The 18,227-nt window shown below is 41.6% G+C and overlaps 1 protein-coding gene, 1 long non-coding RNA gene and 1 pseudogene across 14 annotated transcripts in view; 2 read left to right on the forward strand and 1 right to left on the reverse strand.

Moving 5' to 3' along the window:
* The window catches only part of NFE2L2 (NFE2 like bZIP transcription factor 2), a 32,625-nt gene extending 26,900 nt beyond the window's left edge, over positions 1-5,725 (reverse strand). For 4 of the 13 annotated variants that reach the window (XM_086360026.1, XM_086360063.1, XM_086360053.1 and 1 more), the window contains exon 1: positions 5,540-5,725. In XM_086360026.1, the coding sequence (XP_086216152.1) occupies positions 5,540-5,584 (45 nt within the window). In that variant the 5' untranslated portion in view covers positions 5,585-5,725. Of the gene's footprint in view, positions 1-279; positions 4,520-4,769; positions 5,052-5,539 lie in introns of those variants that run through there. The other 9 variants (XM_086360035.1, XM_086360112.1, XM_086360096.1 and 6 more) reach the window with 5 other exon arrangements.
* Positions 5,726-12,341: 6,616 nt separating this feature from the next.
* LOC147378623 (uncharacterized) lies at positions 12,342-15,796 on the forward strand. The gene has a single exon (XR_015148286.1). It is a non-coding gene; the product is annotated as an uncharacterized LOC147378623 (long non-coding RNA).
* On the forward strand, positions 12,978-13,434 carry LOC147378624 (protein tyrosine phosphatase type IVA 1 pseudogene; annotated as a pseudogene).
* Positions 15,797-18,227: the final 2,431 nt, after the last annotated feature.

Consider the following 18,227-nt stretch of genomic DNA (forward strand, 5'->3'; position numbering starts at 1 on the left):
CGGTACACTCTGAATACACTCGGTCACCTAACTGCCCACTTTAAATGGGTGGGCTGTATGGGGCTTACATCTCCTAAATCTATTTAAAGAACAGACAAAATAAATTCTCTGCCCAGCTCTCAAGGAACTTATAATCGAACTGTTAAGAACAGATACATGTATAAGACAGGTATCGGAGATTTAAAAAAGTGATTGAGAACTGCCTAATGCAGAAAATAAACTCTTAAGTTTGGAAGAAGGCTTCAAAGCCAAAATCATCTGACAGTTTTCTTTTCTTACCCAATTATTCTTCTCTGATTTGAAGAAAAGCAACGGAGAGGCTGGATCTCATCAGTATGCTGTCGATGTCACAGGGCTGGGAGTCTCAATTATCCAAGTTTGTGAGAAAAAGAATGACTGATTAACGCTGCCAGGGCATTTTTTTTAATCCTTCAGGATACAGGCTGTTGGGAATTCCCTGGTGGCCCAAGTGGTTAGGATTCGGGGCTTTCGCTGCTGGCCTGGGTTCAATCTCTGGTCAGGGAAGATCCCCGCAAGCCATCCAGAGCTCCGAAACACCCAAACGACAATAACAACAGCAAAAGCAAAATACAGGCTGCTGATGAATGATAGTGACTTTCAATAATCAACAAGGTCTTTGAAGGATGGATTTGGTACTCTAAGTATCTCTTATGTCCTGGCTTTGTCTTCACTTCTACCGCAGTTTGGGCCAAATAAACTTAGATGCTCACGTGCAAAGAAAGATTGTATAAGGCTCTGAAGGTGTTATATGCCAGGACATATGCCAGGAAGCTCAGCCTGGTGCTCTGTGATGACCTAGGGGTGAGATGGGAGGGAGGTCCCAGAGGGAGGGGACATACGTATACTTATAGCCGCTTCGCACTGTTGTTCAGCAGAAACTAACACAATACTGTAAGGCGATTATACTCCAATTTTTAAAAAAGTGCTTCCAATCCTCAATGTTCCTAAAATTCTTTATAATAATAGTTAAAAAGTGTTTACTGTGGCAGGGGCTGACACAGAGAAAACCCCAACTTTAGGCAAGATAGGATTTTGTTTAGCAATCTTGCTTTGTCTTGGCGAGCAAAGTTAGTATAAGAACACTTGTATTTTTCTAATACTTTTTGGGAATGTTATACACTTGAATGTATTTTTTGCTCTCATTTCCAGAAAACATACCATTATCAATGAAAGATGCCTTGGTCTGTATCTTAGAGCCCTTTTAATAAATGTTTGTTAGAGCATATTTAAAAGCAGCTGGTAATTACATTTTTAAAACTCACAGATATCTTATTATCAGAATATAAACTCTATTCTCCATTCTACAGTAAACTTAAACATATAGCCATTGGTGAAGGAAGCTGGTTGAATATCGCCTTTAGTACATTTATCCTCCTACACCCTGCTATCTGGGCTTCCCCAGTGGCTCAGTGGTAAAGAATGTGCCTGCCATGCAAGAGACAGGGGTTCGATCCCTGACTCAAGAAGATCCCCTGGAGAAGGAAATGGCAACCCAGTTCAGTATTCTTGCCTGGGAAATCCCATGGAGAGAGGACTCCGCGGGGCTACAGTCCATGGGGTCGCAAAGTCGGACACAACTTAGCAACTAAAGAACGACAACCCTGCTGTGCAACAACAGAGTCCAGCAAACTTTCAGAAGTGGCTGGGCCAGGCTTTTAAATGTGCTGGGAGTTGTCAGATTAATTTTTAGGCAAATTATCCACGGAATCCTAAAAACCCTGCAGTATCCTTAACAAAGACAAACAAAACAATAATAATTCTGAGAACAATCTGTTTAAAGATAAGGACTAAGAAATATTTAATTTTGAAATGTACTAGTCACAAAACCCCAAGAAGGCTTCAATTTGAGCCCTTATGCCTGCTTCAATTCAGAAATGCCGAAACAGGAGATGAGTGTTTAATTTGAACCAACAGGTTTCCACTAGTTGTGTTCAACTCAAATTCTCCCCATTCTCTCCACTTTCCTTCAACCAGGATTAACCCTGTCTGTCCCACTCTTCACCATATTCACTACCAAACATCTTCATTACCAAACTTATTTTTGACCACTATTTCCAGATAAAAAGAGCCAATGGAACAGGAGAATGTACCAACTAACAAGGCAAATAAAATTAAAGTCACCAGGAGCTAAGAGATTTGAAAAACAGTCCCTGAAAAATGTAAGGCAGAATCTCAGATACTGCTGAAATATCAGAAATTTTAAAAACTATTATTAAATTAAGAAATGGTCCTGCCTCTCTAAATCAAACCCCGGTAGGCCTCTTAGTCTTCCTTAAAAGTTTCCCATGCGATAGGTCCAATGACTGGTTGTATTTACTTTCACTGTATTCAAGGTTGACCTCACCCCTCACAAACAGTTATTAAATTTCTTGGTAACTGGAAAAGGTGCAAAGATTACTTTTTAAAATTCCTACCTGTCCTTCTTGTAGTTTTTCTCGATTTGTCCATTTTTTCAAGCGTAAGAGTTTCCTTCTGTTTAAAGTTAACTAGTCTTGGTCCACTTCGGAAGTGGAGTCCTTCTACCAGGGTTTGAATCCCACCTCTGCCACTCAATAGTTGAGTCACTTTAAGCAGGACCCAGGCCCCTGGCTGCTTTATGCCTCTTTCCTCACCTAGAAACTGGAGACAGTATTTCCTACAGGGTGACTGTGAAATTATACATGTGAAGCAATTATCATACTGCCTGGCACACAAGTGTCCAATAACTCATCTACGATTATCTTAGTGCCAAACTCCTCCTGAATCTGAGAATTTGCACTGACGCGTTAACCCCAGATGAAGGAAAAATCAAAGAAGAAATACTATTTACACAAAACCCCCTTTAAATGTGTTCCACCAGTAGAGAGGAAATTCCCAGGGGGAAAATAAGTGCTTCTAGCCCACAGAGGCTTTTTTTTTCTCATGCAGCTCTGTAAGTATAATTCGTCCTGAATAAAAATAAAGACAAATAATGTATTTGGCTTTCAATTCTTCCCGGTTATCCTAAAGAAAGTCAGATTTTGGGGTTTCCCCTCCCAGCACTGTTTATAAAAACCCAAGTTGACAAGAAAGAGTCCAAAATGACCCAAGCTACTTTTAATGCAGAAAGACTCAGTTACATTTTTATCCTCCTACGATCTTTCACAATCTCTCAAGAGGTTTTTTCCCAAATATCTAAAAAGTCAAGTTGTTCTTTGCTCAACCTTCTGGAGATGAGAGGGATGCCCTATTTTTCTTTAAAAGTTACCTTATCTAGTCCAAGATCAACTTCATTCCTCATATGCAAAAATACTTTCTCCAAGACAGCTTTGAAAAGGGTAATTGATGATTCCTTCCAGAAGCTAATGGAAATTCAGAATGTAAAACTCTACTGCTCTTCATCAACACCTCCTCTGCACAAAGGGGGGAGGGAGAACTTTCACCCCTGTACCACCTCGCACCTGGTGTTTCTTTGACAAAAGGTTAGAATCCACTTATGACTCTGTCCAAATCTTCCTGGACTACAAAGATGTAATATGAATCTTAGTTACAGACATGACATTAACTCTTTTATTCCATTTTCTTTTATAGTCTTCACATATGCAAGCTGAGGTCTGATTACAAAGGGTGGAAAGGGAGTTACCTTAACAAACATAACTGGAAAGTTCACATTTAAAAGAAAGAACAGTAAAGATGTTTTACCCACCTTTGCATACAGAATGTTAAATTATATAGTTAAGAAAGAAATAAAACTTCAGTAATATAACACTCTAGGCTACATTCCTGAATCTAGGAAAACTAAAGTCTATTAGCATCATATATCCTTTGGTCATTCAGATTATTAAAGAAATGGCTATAGGGATTGAACAGCAGCTAAATCGGAAAGCACAATTTACTTCTTCATATCGTGGGGAGGAAGGAATACAATCTTATTCATTACTGGGGGAAAGTTCAAGACAAACAGCTTCAAGGGGAAAAAAGGCACAATCAGTACATTGTCAATAACTCAAAACCTTACTTCAGGATTAGTCTAAAGCTTGATGTTTAAGAGCTTAAATATATTTACCGTTCCTATTAGGTTACACATTTCCTTGAACTAAATATTTTTCCAAAGAACGCATTCACACACACAAATTGGAAATTATCTACTCCTTTAAAAAGTCCCTACAAAATATATACAGAAACTTGTTTCCACATTTGCGACATTTACAGAACTTGTTAGCAAAGCTTTATGAGACACAGCTGTCCCACCCTCTGCCCTCTCAAAAGAAGTAACATACTAGGAAAGCAACTGAGGCAAAGCACGCAAAAGAGAAACAATGTATGAAAGCACAAAATTTAGTAACAGCCTAAAAACAACAGAAATGCTAATCTACACTCGAAATTCTTACCCTTGACAGCAGAGAACAGAATATCCTGCCTTAAACATTTTGGAATTGTAATTCCGAAACGCTAAATCCAAAGACAAAGCCGCCCTGGGGAAAATAACAATTGCGCAACAGATCAACAGCTCCAACTTGTCCCTTGGCCTCGGCGCGGCAAGGTTTGCACGCTACAAAGCAGGAAAGGGCCCACTGAGGGCCGCCGTGACAGCCAACCGGCCACTGTCACGGCGCCGGGACCACGCTCGCGGCGTGCGCCATCGGGAGACACAGCGCCGGGATCGAGAAGCCGCGGGGAGCTGTGGGGAGGAGGGGAGCGAAGCCGCGTCAGACTTCAGAGTCCACCGCCCCGCCCGCCCTTGCCGGGGTATTGCTAGGGGCCGACTCAAGAGTTCTACGAGCCCGAACCTTTCCCTCCGGGCGAGGCAGCGCGCAGGGCAGGGTTCGATCGCCGTACGTCGGGGAAACCGAGTGCGCTGGGCGCTTGGTGACCTCCGCCTGCCCCCACCCTGGGAGCTGGGCATTTTCGCCAAGTGACCTAAGGGCGATCGCAAGGCTGGACTGATTGATCACTCTGCCTAGGAGAACCCTCAGCAGGGTAACAGCGCCGCGGCTCGCGCCCTCGGAGGTCTTGGGCAGAGGGGCAGCGGCAGAGGAGGGGTTCCAGGTCCCAGCCCGGAGACCTCAGTTCCCCCGAGAGCGGCCCCGTGACTAGGCACATTTTTGCCGGCTCCGAGGCGGGGGAGCGGCGCAGCCCCGGAAGGGCCGGGCCGCGCCGGCTCAGACCGCCAGCGTCCGCCCTCTCCTACCCGGTTGCCTCCCGGCCGCTCAAACTCGGAAAGGGGGCCGGCCGCGGCTCCAGCGTCTCGGCTCCGGCGATCCGGGACGCGGTTAGAGACGCCCTTCGCCCCCACGCGCGCTGGCGTAGCCCCCCAACCCTATCGCCCTCGGGGGCTGCGGGGGCGTTGTCAGTCACACCATTCGGCCGCGCCCCCCATACCCCTCGCCACCCTTGGGGTAGCCACTCCCCTCCCCCGGCCCCAGCTCAAGCGCGGCGGCTCTGGTGCGCGCGCGGCCGCTGCAGTCCGAGCTCCGGCCACAGACGGGGAAAGAGGCCGATGCGGCTGTCCCTCCCGGGCCGCGGCTCCCTCGCGCCCCTGCTCCCGTCCTGGCACCACCTGCTGGGACGGCAGTCCCGGCGGCGGCAGCTCCAAGTCCATCATGCTGAGCTGAGGACGGTGCTTTGAGGCTCCCCGACGACGGCCCTGTTCCGGCTGCCGAGGCTTGGAGCGGACACGGCGGTACTGGTGGCGGCGGCGGCGGCGGCTCCTGGGGGATCCTAGGAACTCGCTTCTCCCTGACTTGGCCGGAGTCGCCGACCGGGCTCTTGCCCCGCTCCGCCTCCCGCCCCCCGAGGGCGGGGCAAGAGCCCAGGCCCTTCCTTCCCCAGCCGGCCTAGCGGGCCGAGCTTCCGAAAATCCCCCACCCTCGCCGGGGCTGACGCAAGAAGCTGGCCGTCCTGGGGCGGGAAAGAGTTGCGGGCGGGGGTCTCAGGGGCGGCTGCGGGCTGGCAGAGTGCCTGGAGGAGGGCCCCCGTAGCTCCCCGGGCTCCACTCTCAGTTTGCCCTTCCGGCGAATGCAGCCATCGCTCCCCGCCCGCGGGATTAGGAGTTGTTTGCCGAAGGTCGCTGGGGTTCGGGTGCTTTGAAACAGTTTAAACAGTTGAAACAAACACGCTTGGAGACTCGGCAAAGGCGATGGTATCGGAGCTGCGCCTCCCTGCTTTGGATTTGCAGAACCTTGCCCGGCTTTATCTCTCCCCACCGCCCGAGAGTGGCGCCAGCCCCGGGGGTGGGGGCCGGAAGCCGGGACCTGGGCCCAGCGCCCCGCGAGCTGCCCTTTCGCTCCGGTTCAACCAGTGAGACTGGCCTGGGGGAGAAGTGGACCGCGCGGGGAGCTCGTGCTCGCAGTCACCCTGATCGCCCTCCACTTACTCCCACGCCTTGCACTCTCGCCAGGCTTCAGTCGCCGAGGGCAAACGGAGAAGTCTCTTTGGGTCGGAGAGTGGTCGATGTTGCCCACCCGGAGCATTCTCTTCCCACCAGAGTGCACTCGCCACACCATAGATGGCGATTTTTAACCCCGTTCGATATGACAAACGTGTCATAACCTCTAGAAGTTTTCATGTACTCAAGATACGATTTTAAAAACAAAAACGCAAAAAAACAAGTTATAAAACTGTGTAGTGTGGACCCGTTCTGTGAAAGCATGTACCTAGAAAAAAAAAAGTTCTTCAAAATATTACTAGTAATATTAATAGTTGCAGGACCTTGAATGATTTTTATTTTCCTCTTTGTTACTTTAAGTATGTTTTAAATCTACAATGAATGTGTATTATTCACTGCACATTAAAAACAATTATTTAAAAAGTAGTCGGTGCCCAGAGCAAACTTCAAGTACTTGAAAACAGGAATATTGTGAAATCTTATGATTTAAAAAAGAATAGAGAAATGATTTAGTTTTGTTTTCTCTTATGCAACAGCACTCTTTCTAGCTCTTTAACAAGCCTGGTTTTCAGTTTCTGACTTCTTCGAATTATGCAAAACCAGGTGGAGTAGACAGTGTCTGGCACTGGTTTTACTATTTCATTCAAAAACCTGACGCCAAAAAAAAAAGAAAACCATAAAAGCCTGACTACAGTAGACCAACACCCCCAAAGCTGCAAAGAACTTACTTTCTCTCGGTTGCATAATTTGACACTCCCAGGACTTACCTGTTGATTTATATGTTCGAATATTTCTTAAGGTAAGTGAAGCCTAAATTAATTGCTTGTAACTGAAGTAAGTTTCTTCACTTTGAATTAAACTTTCAGCTGTTAAGTGAGAAGCCCGAAAAATGATCTGCGCACTAACAAGTTCAGGAGAAGTGATTTACAGTGAACCTGACATGGAATATGCAGAGACATTATGAAATGACATTTCTGCGTCAAAGAATGGCACCAGAGTATATTGCTAACAATTCAAGTTACTTATTAAAATTAGTACATGGAGAAGGTAGACAGAAAGCCCAGGAGGCAGGCGATAACAAAGTCATATACGACATGATGGCTGCCGTCCAGTGGCTTATAAAATTTGGTATTTCCTTGTTGGGCAACAAATTTCCGTTGAGTTTAGACTGAATAAAATAAACTTTACTTTTGCAAAACTGCAATTACTGGGAGTATATTATTTCAGGCACCTGCAGAGTACATATTTTCAAAGGGAGGAGGACAATAGGATAACAGTCTGAACATGTTTAAGAAAAATTAAGGAAACAAAGCTGTTTGGCATTAAATGGGGATTCAGTACAAGAGGAGGAAACCCCAGTCTCGGACCACCCACATCAAGGAGGTTCCTGGTCTTTGCAGAACTCTGATGCAAGATATATCCATGTGAGAAACGAGGCCTTGCCCTCTAAACTTAAATGTAGTGCCATGAAGGCACAGATACTGTGCACCAAGGAGTTCCAGGTTGCTGGTTTTTCTCTCCTGACCTGTTGCCATGGGAGTTATTTTACCGTCAGCTCTCCTTGCTATTTTATTTTCCCCCTCAATTGGCTTCACATTCTACTAACCTGTGTATGTTTCTATCTGAATTCTTTGCCATCCTTAGAAAGGGAACCCTCCAGGTACGCTTGAGATGCGTGACCAAGTTTTAACACTTAGTTCCGGAACTGTCATAAAAAACAAGCATCATCAGGTAAGCCTTCCAAGTATGCAAAGTTTGGATAACAGTGATGCAATGACCCATTCATTTCACCTTCTCCGTGATCTAATCTGCCAAATTTGCAAGACCCAAGAAAGTACCTACTGTTTTCAAAGTCCTCCATCACCTTGAGGCTTCTTCCCTCTGCTTATTCCTTTTCATTGTACTCCATGTTTCACCAAGAAAGTATCCAAACTCCCTTGGCATTATTGTTAAAATTCTAAATTTGTACAGCCTCCAGTGGGAGCAGATCCAGTAGCTAGTTTGCCCAGATGGCACTGAGTGAACTGCCCCTCCTGGTGTGTTGCTGTGCTTGTGTAGTCCCTCACATTGCACCAAGGCTGGCCCGGAGACTTGCTGTAACTTACGGGAGGCCGGAAGTGACACTATGCCAAGTCTCCATTAAGCTTTAAAAGGGCCTGACAGCTTTGAATTTTACAGTCTTAGAAGTCAGCCATCATGTAAGAAGTCTGACTATCTTTGTGGGAATAGAGGCTGTGGGGTAAAGCCCTGGGGGGTGAGACTTCAAGTGGAAGGAGCAGCTATGTGAACCAAGGCACCAGACATATGAGTGAAGAAACCAGACTAGCTCATCTAGCCACCCAGTTGAACCCCAGGAGACCTCAGCCCCAGCTGCTATCTGACTGCAATCGTATATAAGAGACTCCAAGCAAGACCAGCAGAAGACTGCCTGGGTGAGCCCAGTCAGCCCAGAGAATTGTGAGAGATTATAATAAATTGTTTTTAGCCACTACATTTTGGGTCTGTTTCACAGCAATAGATAACCAAACAGCATATATTGAATATCAAAGACACGTTTTCTCCTGGCTGCTTTTTGTTTGTTAACAATTATTGGCATCACATATAGGGATGGTACTTTGCAGTTTAACAAGAGTCTCAAACCCTCAGGAGGAATTGACCACCCTGTGAATGAAGAAGGTATTTTTCCTATGTTATACCCTCTTCACTGCTACATACAAAGTAAATCACCTCATCACAGTATGTATCAGTATCACACCATTAGACAGATGATGGTGAGATAGTCTCTTTATGCAAATACACTTAAGGAACACAGATATTCCATCAGTTAAGTAGATTGAGGTATAAATGCATACAGAGATTTTGGCCCTAACATGACCTCATTTATCCCAGTTATGTAACATCCTTGCTGGATATCTGCTGAGGGAATTTGAACTTCAGGAGCATCATGCCCAGTGGATAAACTAAACTCCAGTACAGTAGTGTTCAAAATAATAGGCGTATTAGGTTAAAAACACACCCATAACATTGGTTCCTTGGTGAGCGCACACCTCACTGTGCAAACTACTAATACAAAGAGTTGTATATTACCAAAGCCAGCTTTAACTCTTGTAGTTTCCTGCTCATAATAGAATGAGTGCCCTACAGGAACTGCAATGCAGTGTGTGAAGAGAAAAACCTGGAAGTTTAAAAGAGTGCTTTTGAATTATGTATGTTGATACCAACATAAAAATATATGCATAGGAAGAAAAAGACACACATTCCAAAATGTTAACCACAATTATCCTGATTAGGTTACAAATGCTTTTTATTTTTTCTCATTTTCGCCTGCCTGCATTTTCCTTAAAAAAGCATATATTACTTTTATAGTAATAAGCAGGAAAAAAAGTTGTGTTGGGGTACAGAGGTAAAGGAGGAACCCTTGCTTTTCTCCCAAGACACTGGGTCCATTTCATTTTCAAATTGAATTTTAACCACAAGATTACAAATATTTCCATTCTGCCTTTACTAGAGAGGAGCCTGGAGAATTTGACCACATCTTTAAGCGTAGTTGTAGTAAGGGTCTAAAGATCTTTTGCTCTTTCAATCTGCTGCTATATTTGCAAAGTTTCGCTCGGCAGAATAGGAGCCCCCAGATAAAGATGGCATGTTAAGAGTACATAGAGAAGTGCAGGATCCAAGTGATGTGCAAAGTTGTTCATACATAATGTTGCTGTATGGGGAAATTAGAGTACAGGAAAACACGCCTAGACCTATGACTGCAAGACTGGTTACCAAATATTAATAATGGATTTTGAATATCAGATACTTCTCACTTTCATCCTTGTACTGTTCTGGATTGTTCAAAGATTTACAGTATGTATTTTCAGAATTTGGGGGAAATCCATTAACCTGTTTTCATTTTGGACAAATAAAAGGCAAAATGCAATAATGTAAGAGCAGAATATCCTCATGGACAGGCCTTGCAAAGTCTTTAACATTCAGAGGCTGGAATGTGAAAAGGGAAGTAAGATTTGCCAACATACTTCTTTCTGGAGCAGACTCTCATTTTGACCTTTGAGTAATATTGGAATTAAAAGAATCCTTAGAGATACTCTGTCTCAAAGATGGCAAGTATGTTTTATTTTGGTTGCTAACTCTAAATGATGGGTAGTGACTGCCTAGGATGTTTTGCTGAGAGGAATTCAGAAGCAGCTTCCTAATTTGGGTAGAAAAATTTCAGTGATTGACTAACAATGTCTGCCAGGGGCACAGACAGATAGGAATGTCAGTATATGTCATGTGTTTTCCCTCCCTGATCTAATCCAGCTCTCTACTTTTACGTTTGAAGAAATTGAGGGGGTGAAGTGGTTACCACTGAGCACAGAACTAGGTTTTGGCAGAGCCAGGAGTAGAAGAACACTTATGTTCTTCCAGTAAGATGAATTGATTTGGACTTCTGCAGGCATATCTAGCACTGGACCAGAACTAAAGCCTCAGATACAAATGTTATTTACATGTCAGCACCTTATTTTTGGAAGAGGTTAATAACCTAGTTTATTAATCATAATTATTCCATATATTTTATAAACATTCCCAATAAATCATGACTATGTGATTAATCCCCATATTATAAATCAAAAGACTGCAAAACAATGAAATGAATTGCTCAAGGCTCAAGAAAATTATTTTATTTCAAACCGGCTGGACCTAAAGCCCAGAACTCCGTCCACTCTAGGTCACATCTCTGCAGAGTCCCTTAGCTGTGCTGTATTTACTGAGAGTACCCACAGCAGAGGTCCCTGAAGATTACATTTTTCCACATTTCGTTTAATTAATTCCCCATAGGCTGAATGATAAAGTATTTTTCACTAGAGAGAAAGCTTGCAAACAAATATGATAACAGGATTTCCACATGTAAGAACCTCAAAGTGAAGTGTAAGAAGAAACTAAATGGGCTATTTGGAACTTCATCCCCTCTGTGTAATGACAAGGCTTTAATTTTTCCGTTTTAATGAAAAGGTCTAAGAACAAGGTATAAAATGTACTGACAAGACTGCAAGCTATTGTATCCTTCTACTTTGTCCAACAAATGAAATTTCTCTGGTTGTATGCTTCTTAAAAAGCCTAACGTGCAGGTAACTTTAATGTGTTTAGAGCTATCTCTCCTCAAAAGACTCAGGTACTAGTTCATTACATTTTCTTTCTTCTGATGAAAAATAAATTATTTCAGTATTTGAAGTTTATAAACTTTCAAAAGTCTGTGATGACAAATGTACGAATTCACTTGCCTTTTTGAGTTTACACTGTGGGCCATGCACTTTATATGGACTGTTTAATTTAATCCTTTCAGAAAACCAATGACATAGGTGCATTATTGTGCTCATGCTCAGTCCTATCCGACTCTTTGATCCCATGGACTATAGCCCACCAGGCTCCTTTGTCCACAGGCTTTTACAAGCAAGAATACTGGAGTGGGTTGTCATTTCCTCCTCCAGAGGATCTTCTGTACCCAGGGACCCAACGTGTGTCTCCTGCATTCGCAGGTGGATTCTTTACCACTGAGCCACCTGAGAAGCCCATAGGTATATTACTACCCTCTTTAGAAGTGAGGAAAATGAGGCTTAGAGAGGCTAGCTAATTTTATTTATGGTCAAACAGTTAGCAAGTAGCTGAGCAGGTCACTCTGGCTCTAAAGTTTTTAAGCATGCAGATTTGCTATCTGATGGATGTTTAAAAGAATGGCAAGGGTTAATTAGGGAACTCAGGAAAAAATGTTTTCTGAGATGTTTTGCCAAACATTATCCAGATAATTCATTCATTTAAAAAATAACAGTTGATGAAGGGCACCATGCTGTGGGTTAGAGGGAAGACCAAGATGAGTTAAACTTGGATTCTACTCTCAAAGTCCTTATAGTCCAGTAATAAAACTTTACAATTGACCATAGCCAGTAAGTGGTGAATGCCACAAAAGGGTAGTCTATCCAACTTAATGGCAGAGGTCATGGTTGATTCTTCCTTTTTAAGAAAAATCAGGACTTAGGTGCTTCCGCTGCTGCCCTACAGTGACCGCCGCCACCCCTGCCCTGCTGCGCCTGCCCTGCCACCGCCGCAGCCTCGGGACTGGCTGTATGATTAGGCCACAATTTTCAATGAGCAGATATATTCCTTAGTTCTGTGGTGTTCTCGGTCACACATTTATGAAGTTTTTGAAGGGCAGTGGAGATTACTGCCAGGCACAGCATGACCTCTGTGCAGACAGGTGAACTGCAGAAATTCATTACTGCTCCACCACGAAGCCCCCAGAAGACTGGTTAACCTGGACACAGAGGTGTTGAGTTGAAATCCACAGAGCATTTTTTACAAGAGTTTTGACCTGGATGGGGTACACCTCAGTACTCTTCCTTTCTATTGCCTCAGTATTACTGGATTGAAAAACTGCTGCTTCTTGTTAAGAGGTTCATTCATTCATTACTCCCAATTTCATACTCAAAAGCACTGAGAATTTCAAGTGGTGTATATTGAAGGTGACTCAGTTTCTTCGCATCATTTCTGTATTCAATTTTTTAAGTTGTTTCACATCCCTATTGAGTTAACTAAATTAACCCCCAGCTCCTGTAGAAGTTACATACACATGAGATTTCTTATTACACACAACCCAACTAATGCGACCTTAAACAAATTTATAGCGGAACTTAATAAGTTCCACTATAGTAAGAGTATGTGAAGCAACTTGTGACACTACTCCTTGTGGAGAAAGAAGGCATCCGTGTTCTCAGTTGGCCTTTTGATGATGGCGCACCACCATCTAACCAGACTGTTGATGATTGGTCACGTCTTGTGAAAATTAAGTTTCGTGAAGACCGTGGTTGTGGTATTGCTGTTCATTGTGTTGTGGGCCTTGGCAGAGCTCCAGTCACCCTAGCACTAACTGAAGGTGGAATGAAACATGAAGATGAGTACAGTTCATAAGAAAGTGGCGAGGAGCTTTTAACGGCAAGCAACTTTTGAATTTGGAGAAGTATCATCCTAAAATGCAGCTGCGCTTCAAAGACTCCATTGGGCATAGAAACAACTGTTGCAGTCAATAAAACCAGGGTGTGTGATGCCATTGCTTAGAAGTGGAACCTGAGACAGGATGGAATTTGTTGTACATAGTAGATAGCCTGTTGGCTTGGTGAATAAGTCTACTGAAGCTCCAGAGGAGAGTTGAAGAGCAGTTTCACCAGGCCACAAGCCTGGCAGAATTGCAGACTCTGTTCAGGTTATGATCAACCTATTTGGATACTAGTAAAGAACTCATGCTGTTCAGCATTTAAAATGTGCTTATAATTTGTACCAGTTGACCCTTCCTGAAATCATGCAGTATTGAGTCACATCTTTAAATCTGTTTCCATGCCAGAATCTTATCAATATGTAAGAAATTTAGAAAGACTAGGTGCCAAAATACCCAGCACAATACTTGTATATTTTTAGTATCATATAGAACAAATCCCAGGAACTATGAGCACTCTGGACCTTACGTGGTTTATTCCTTGCATCATTTCAAACACAGAAAGTAGGGCCTATGAGGTTTGCTCACAATATATTTCCATCTCCCACACTCATACCAGGATACATCAGATTTGCTCCCTTTTTAATTAACCAAGTCTTACAGTGATTATTTAATATCTTCCTATAAATCTCATTTTGTGTTGTAGAAGGCCTCCATTTTGAAAATCTACATTGTACAGAAGCACATGTCTTTAATGTCTCTAGACAAAAGTCTTACAGTTCATTTTAATGTTTGCACTTTGGGGTGCAGCTTCTAGGGAGGGCCTGAAAACAGAATGGGAGGGGGCTATTAAGTATTTTTAGTAAAACATTGCCTTTGTCTTGTGCAGAACATGTAGAATATGCACTTTAATTTAGTAAGTATTTCTTAAAAGGTACAAATACTTTGTTATTGTAACTAAAACAATTCTTAGTCAAAATTTCTGAAATTCTTGTAATTTTTTCCATACTTACCTGAAGTTGTTTACCAACTTGGTTTTGTTTGAAGTGTGATTCCCAGCTTCTCTTGCAAAAAAAAAAAGTGGGTTTCTGCTAATGAATTAAATAGACATTTAATATTTTATATACCTTTTGAGCTGTGTAACTTAATATTTGGATACTTGACAATTTGTTTTATTATGTAATTGATGAAATGGTGATGTGTATTAACGTTAGCTCAACTATTTATTTATATTGTCCAGGAACATGTGGTTATAGTACTGTGAAGAAATAATTTGTCAGTGTTCACCAGCTTGTAAAAATCTAGTGCAAGAGCTTAAACATTAAATAAATAATGAAATGCAAAAAAAAAGAAAAATCAACACAATGATTTTTCTGTAAGACAGTTTTATTGAGGTATAATCAACATGTAGTAAGTGGCATAAATTTCAAGTATACAACTTGATAAGTCTTGATATATATATATATATATATATATATGAAGCCATCAACACAATTAAAATAATGAATGTAAGTATTATCCCCCCAAATTTGCTCATGTCTCCTTTAATTCCTGCTTCTCTCTGTTCCCCCATCCCATCTCTAGGCAACCAGTCATCTACTTTCTGCATCTATTAATTAGTTTGCATGTTCTAGAATATTATCAGTGAGCTTGTCCAATATGTACTCTTTTTAAATCTAGCTTACTTTGCTCTGCATAATTGAGGTTCATATATGTTATTGCATGTATCCACAGCTAGTTCCTTTTTATTGTAGAGTAATATTCATTGTGAGGGTATACTTCTGTTTGTTTATCCACTCACATGTTGATAATATATTGGGTTGTTTGCATTTTTAAACTTGTGAAACATGCATGTGTAAGTCTTTGTATAGATATATATTTCATTTCTTTTGGGTAGATACTTAGGAGTAGAATAGCTGGGTCATATGGTAGGAGCATGATTAACTTTTATAAGAAACGCTAGACCTTTTCCTAAGTGTTTATACCATTTTACATTTCCACTGACAACCTAATAAGAATTTCAATTCCTTTATATCCCTTCCAAGATTACTTGATATTATTAATATATATTATAATTAATATTTAATATATAGTATATTTATATATACACACATGTATATGTGACATATGTAATTATTAATAAATATGTGCATATGTATATACTCTTCATTGAATTCACATCTCCCAATGACTAAAGATGATGACTATCTTTTCATGGCACAGCAATTTTAATGTGTAACATAATGTTTTTTATATGTTGACTGAAAGGAAGGGATGTATCCCTACAATATACTTCATTATTAGAAACTTTACTGTTAGGTAAATCAAAGAGCTATGGTAAAGAAATATCTTGACTGTTGATTTACATGACATATAAAATCCAGAAAATATAAAATATGCACCTTAGTGCAAATTTGGGTTATTAAAAAAAAACTACAGAACACTGAGATTTTACTTTCAGCTGGTGCCTCTGAATTTCTTCCACTCACCATGCATTGATGGACCCACTTGTGGTTCCTGCACCATACTGAGAAGCAACAAGTATTATCTATCTCTTTTTTTCCTCTCCTTTTGAAACCCTAGTTGTTACCAGGTACAATTTTAATCAAATTGGTTAAAATCATCTATTAACTACTCTTCTGAAAAGGCACTGCAATTTTATTGTTTTTTTAAATGGGGTCCTAAACACCAAATAAATAGATTTTTTGTGAAAATACTGATTTATAAAATAGAGGAAGTTTTTTCTGCACACTATAGAATTCTCCATAAAGGAACATTACAGAGACATTTCTTGTTAAAGTGTGCCCATTCTAGTATCTTGGGGAAGTAATTACTGTACAGTCAGCAGCAAAAAATAGGTCCTTTCAATTTCAATTGTCCACTCCAGGAAGAAGGTCATATAATACCAACATTTAATCTCCTAATAGTCTATTCAATTTAATAAAAAAAATCAATGGCTGTACTGTTCAAGGTGCGCCATGTGAGACTTGACTGAGCACATACTATGTATGAGGCTCTGCTTCCAGACACCTCACATGTTTTATTTCTAATCTTTACAACAACCATTTTACAGGGGATAAATCTGAGCACAATCTAGTATAGTAACTTGGCCAAGACACACAGTTCAGTAACTTGGCTAAGATTCCGCAGATTTCAGGTGAAATCCTAGGAGTTTTTTTGTTTGTTTTGGTTTGGTTTTTTTGGCCACTCCACAAGGCATGAGGACCTTAGCTTCCCAATCAGGGATCGAAGCCCTGTCTCCTGCAGTGGAAGCCCGGAATCCTAACCACTGGCCTATCAGGGGATTCCCTGAAATCCTAGGTTTAATTCATTCCAAAACCTTTGTTTTTTCACTAAGCCAAGCTAGTTCCAAGACACCAACCAATTCTTTGTAAATAATTAAACAATATAGGAACTCTGAGCTATCCTATAATTTTTGCCATGCACCTCATTTAACTTTGAAGGGTGAACCATGATTTTATGCTATTGGGATATATTAAAGCCTTGCCATAATTTTCACATTGAAATTCAATTTAATATTTTCCCTGTATTTGTTTTTCTTTCTTGATTGTTGTTTATCAACCCTCGACTATTGATCTAAATCTATAAATACATAAAAAAGAAATTATAAGGGTCCCTAGAAACCTGTATTTGATTGTTAGTGGCTCATAGGTGAATTTGAAGAATATTACTCTAAGGAATACAATTCAGATTTCATGGCCCAAGATCTTCAAAGCAAACTGCCAATCAATGTCAGATTTGATCACTGGGCTTTATCAAAAGTATCATTTTTCCAACAGATCACCATTATGATTTCAACAGTCTATACCCTGTTCTGAGTGAGTTATGCATTAATCACTTACTATAGTGTGAATCTGTTATCTCTTAGAAAGCTTAATTTGACGAGAGTAGGTATGAGGAAGAGATTGACATCAACATGGCTAACAGAAGAAAAGTCAGATACCTCTTAATAAATGTAATAATCAGATCAGATCAGATCAGTTCAGTTGCTCAGTCGTGTCCGACTCTTTGCAACCCCATGAATCGCAGCACGCCAGGCCTCCCTGTCCATCACCAACTCCCGGAGTGCACTCAGACTCACGTCCATCGAGTCAGTGATGCCATCCAGCCATCTCATCCTCTGTCGTCCCCTTCTCCTCCTGCCCCCAATCCCTCCCAGCATCAGAGTCTTTTCCAATGAGTTAACTCTTCGCATGAGGTGGCCAAGTACTGGAGTTGCAGCTTTAGCATCATTCCTTCCAAAGAAATCCCAGGGCTGATCTCCTTTAGAATGGACTGGTTGGATCTCCTTGCAGTCCAAGGGACTCTCAAGAGTCTTCTCCAACACCACAGTTCAAAAGTATCAATTCTTCGGTGCTCAGCCTTCTTCACAGTCCAACTCTCACATCCATACATGACCACAGGAAAAACCATAGTCTTGACTAGACAGACCTTTGTTGGCAAAGTAATGTCTCTGCTTTTGAATATGCTATCTAGGTTAGTCATAACTTTCCTTCCAAGGAGTAAGCGTCTTTTAATTTCATGGCTGCAGTCACCATCTGCAGTGATTCTGATACTGTTTCCACTGTTTCCCCGTCTATTTCCCATGAAGTGATGGGACCGGATGACATGATCTTCGTTTTCTGAATGTTGAGCTTTAAGCCAACTTTTTCACTCTCCACTTTCACCTTCATCAAGAGGCTTTTTAGTTCCTCTTCACTTTCTGCCATAAGGGTGGTGTCATCTGCATATCTGAGGTTATTGATATTTCTCCCGGCAATCTTGATTCCAGCTTGTGTTTCTTCCAGTCCAGAGTTTCTTATGATGTACTCTGCATAGAAGTTAAATAAACAGGGTGATAATATACAGCCTTGACGTACTCCTTTTCCT

The sequence above is a fragment of the Bos grunniens genome, chromosome 2, assembly GCF_055505025.1.
Source record: "Bos grunniens cultivar Pamir isolate PY7600 chromosome 2, Bosgru_T2T1.0, whole genome shotgun sequence".
In the NCBI taxonomy this organism is placed as follows: Eukaryota; Metazoa; Chordata; class Mammalia; order Artiodactyla; family Bovidae; genus Bos; species Bos grunniens.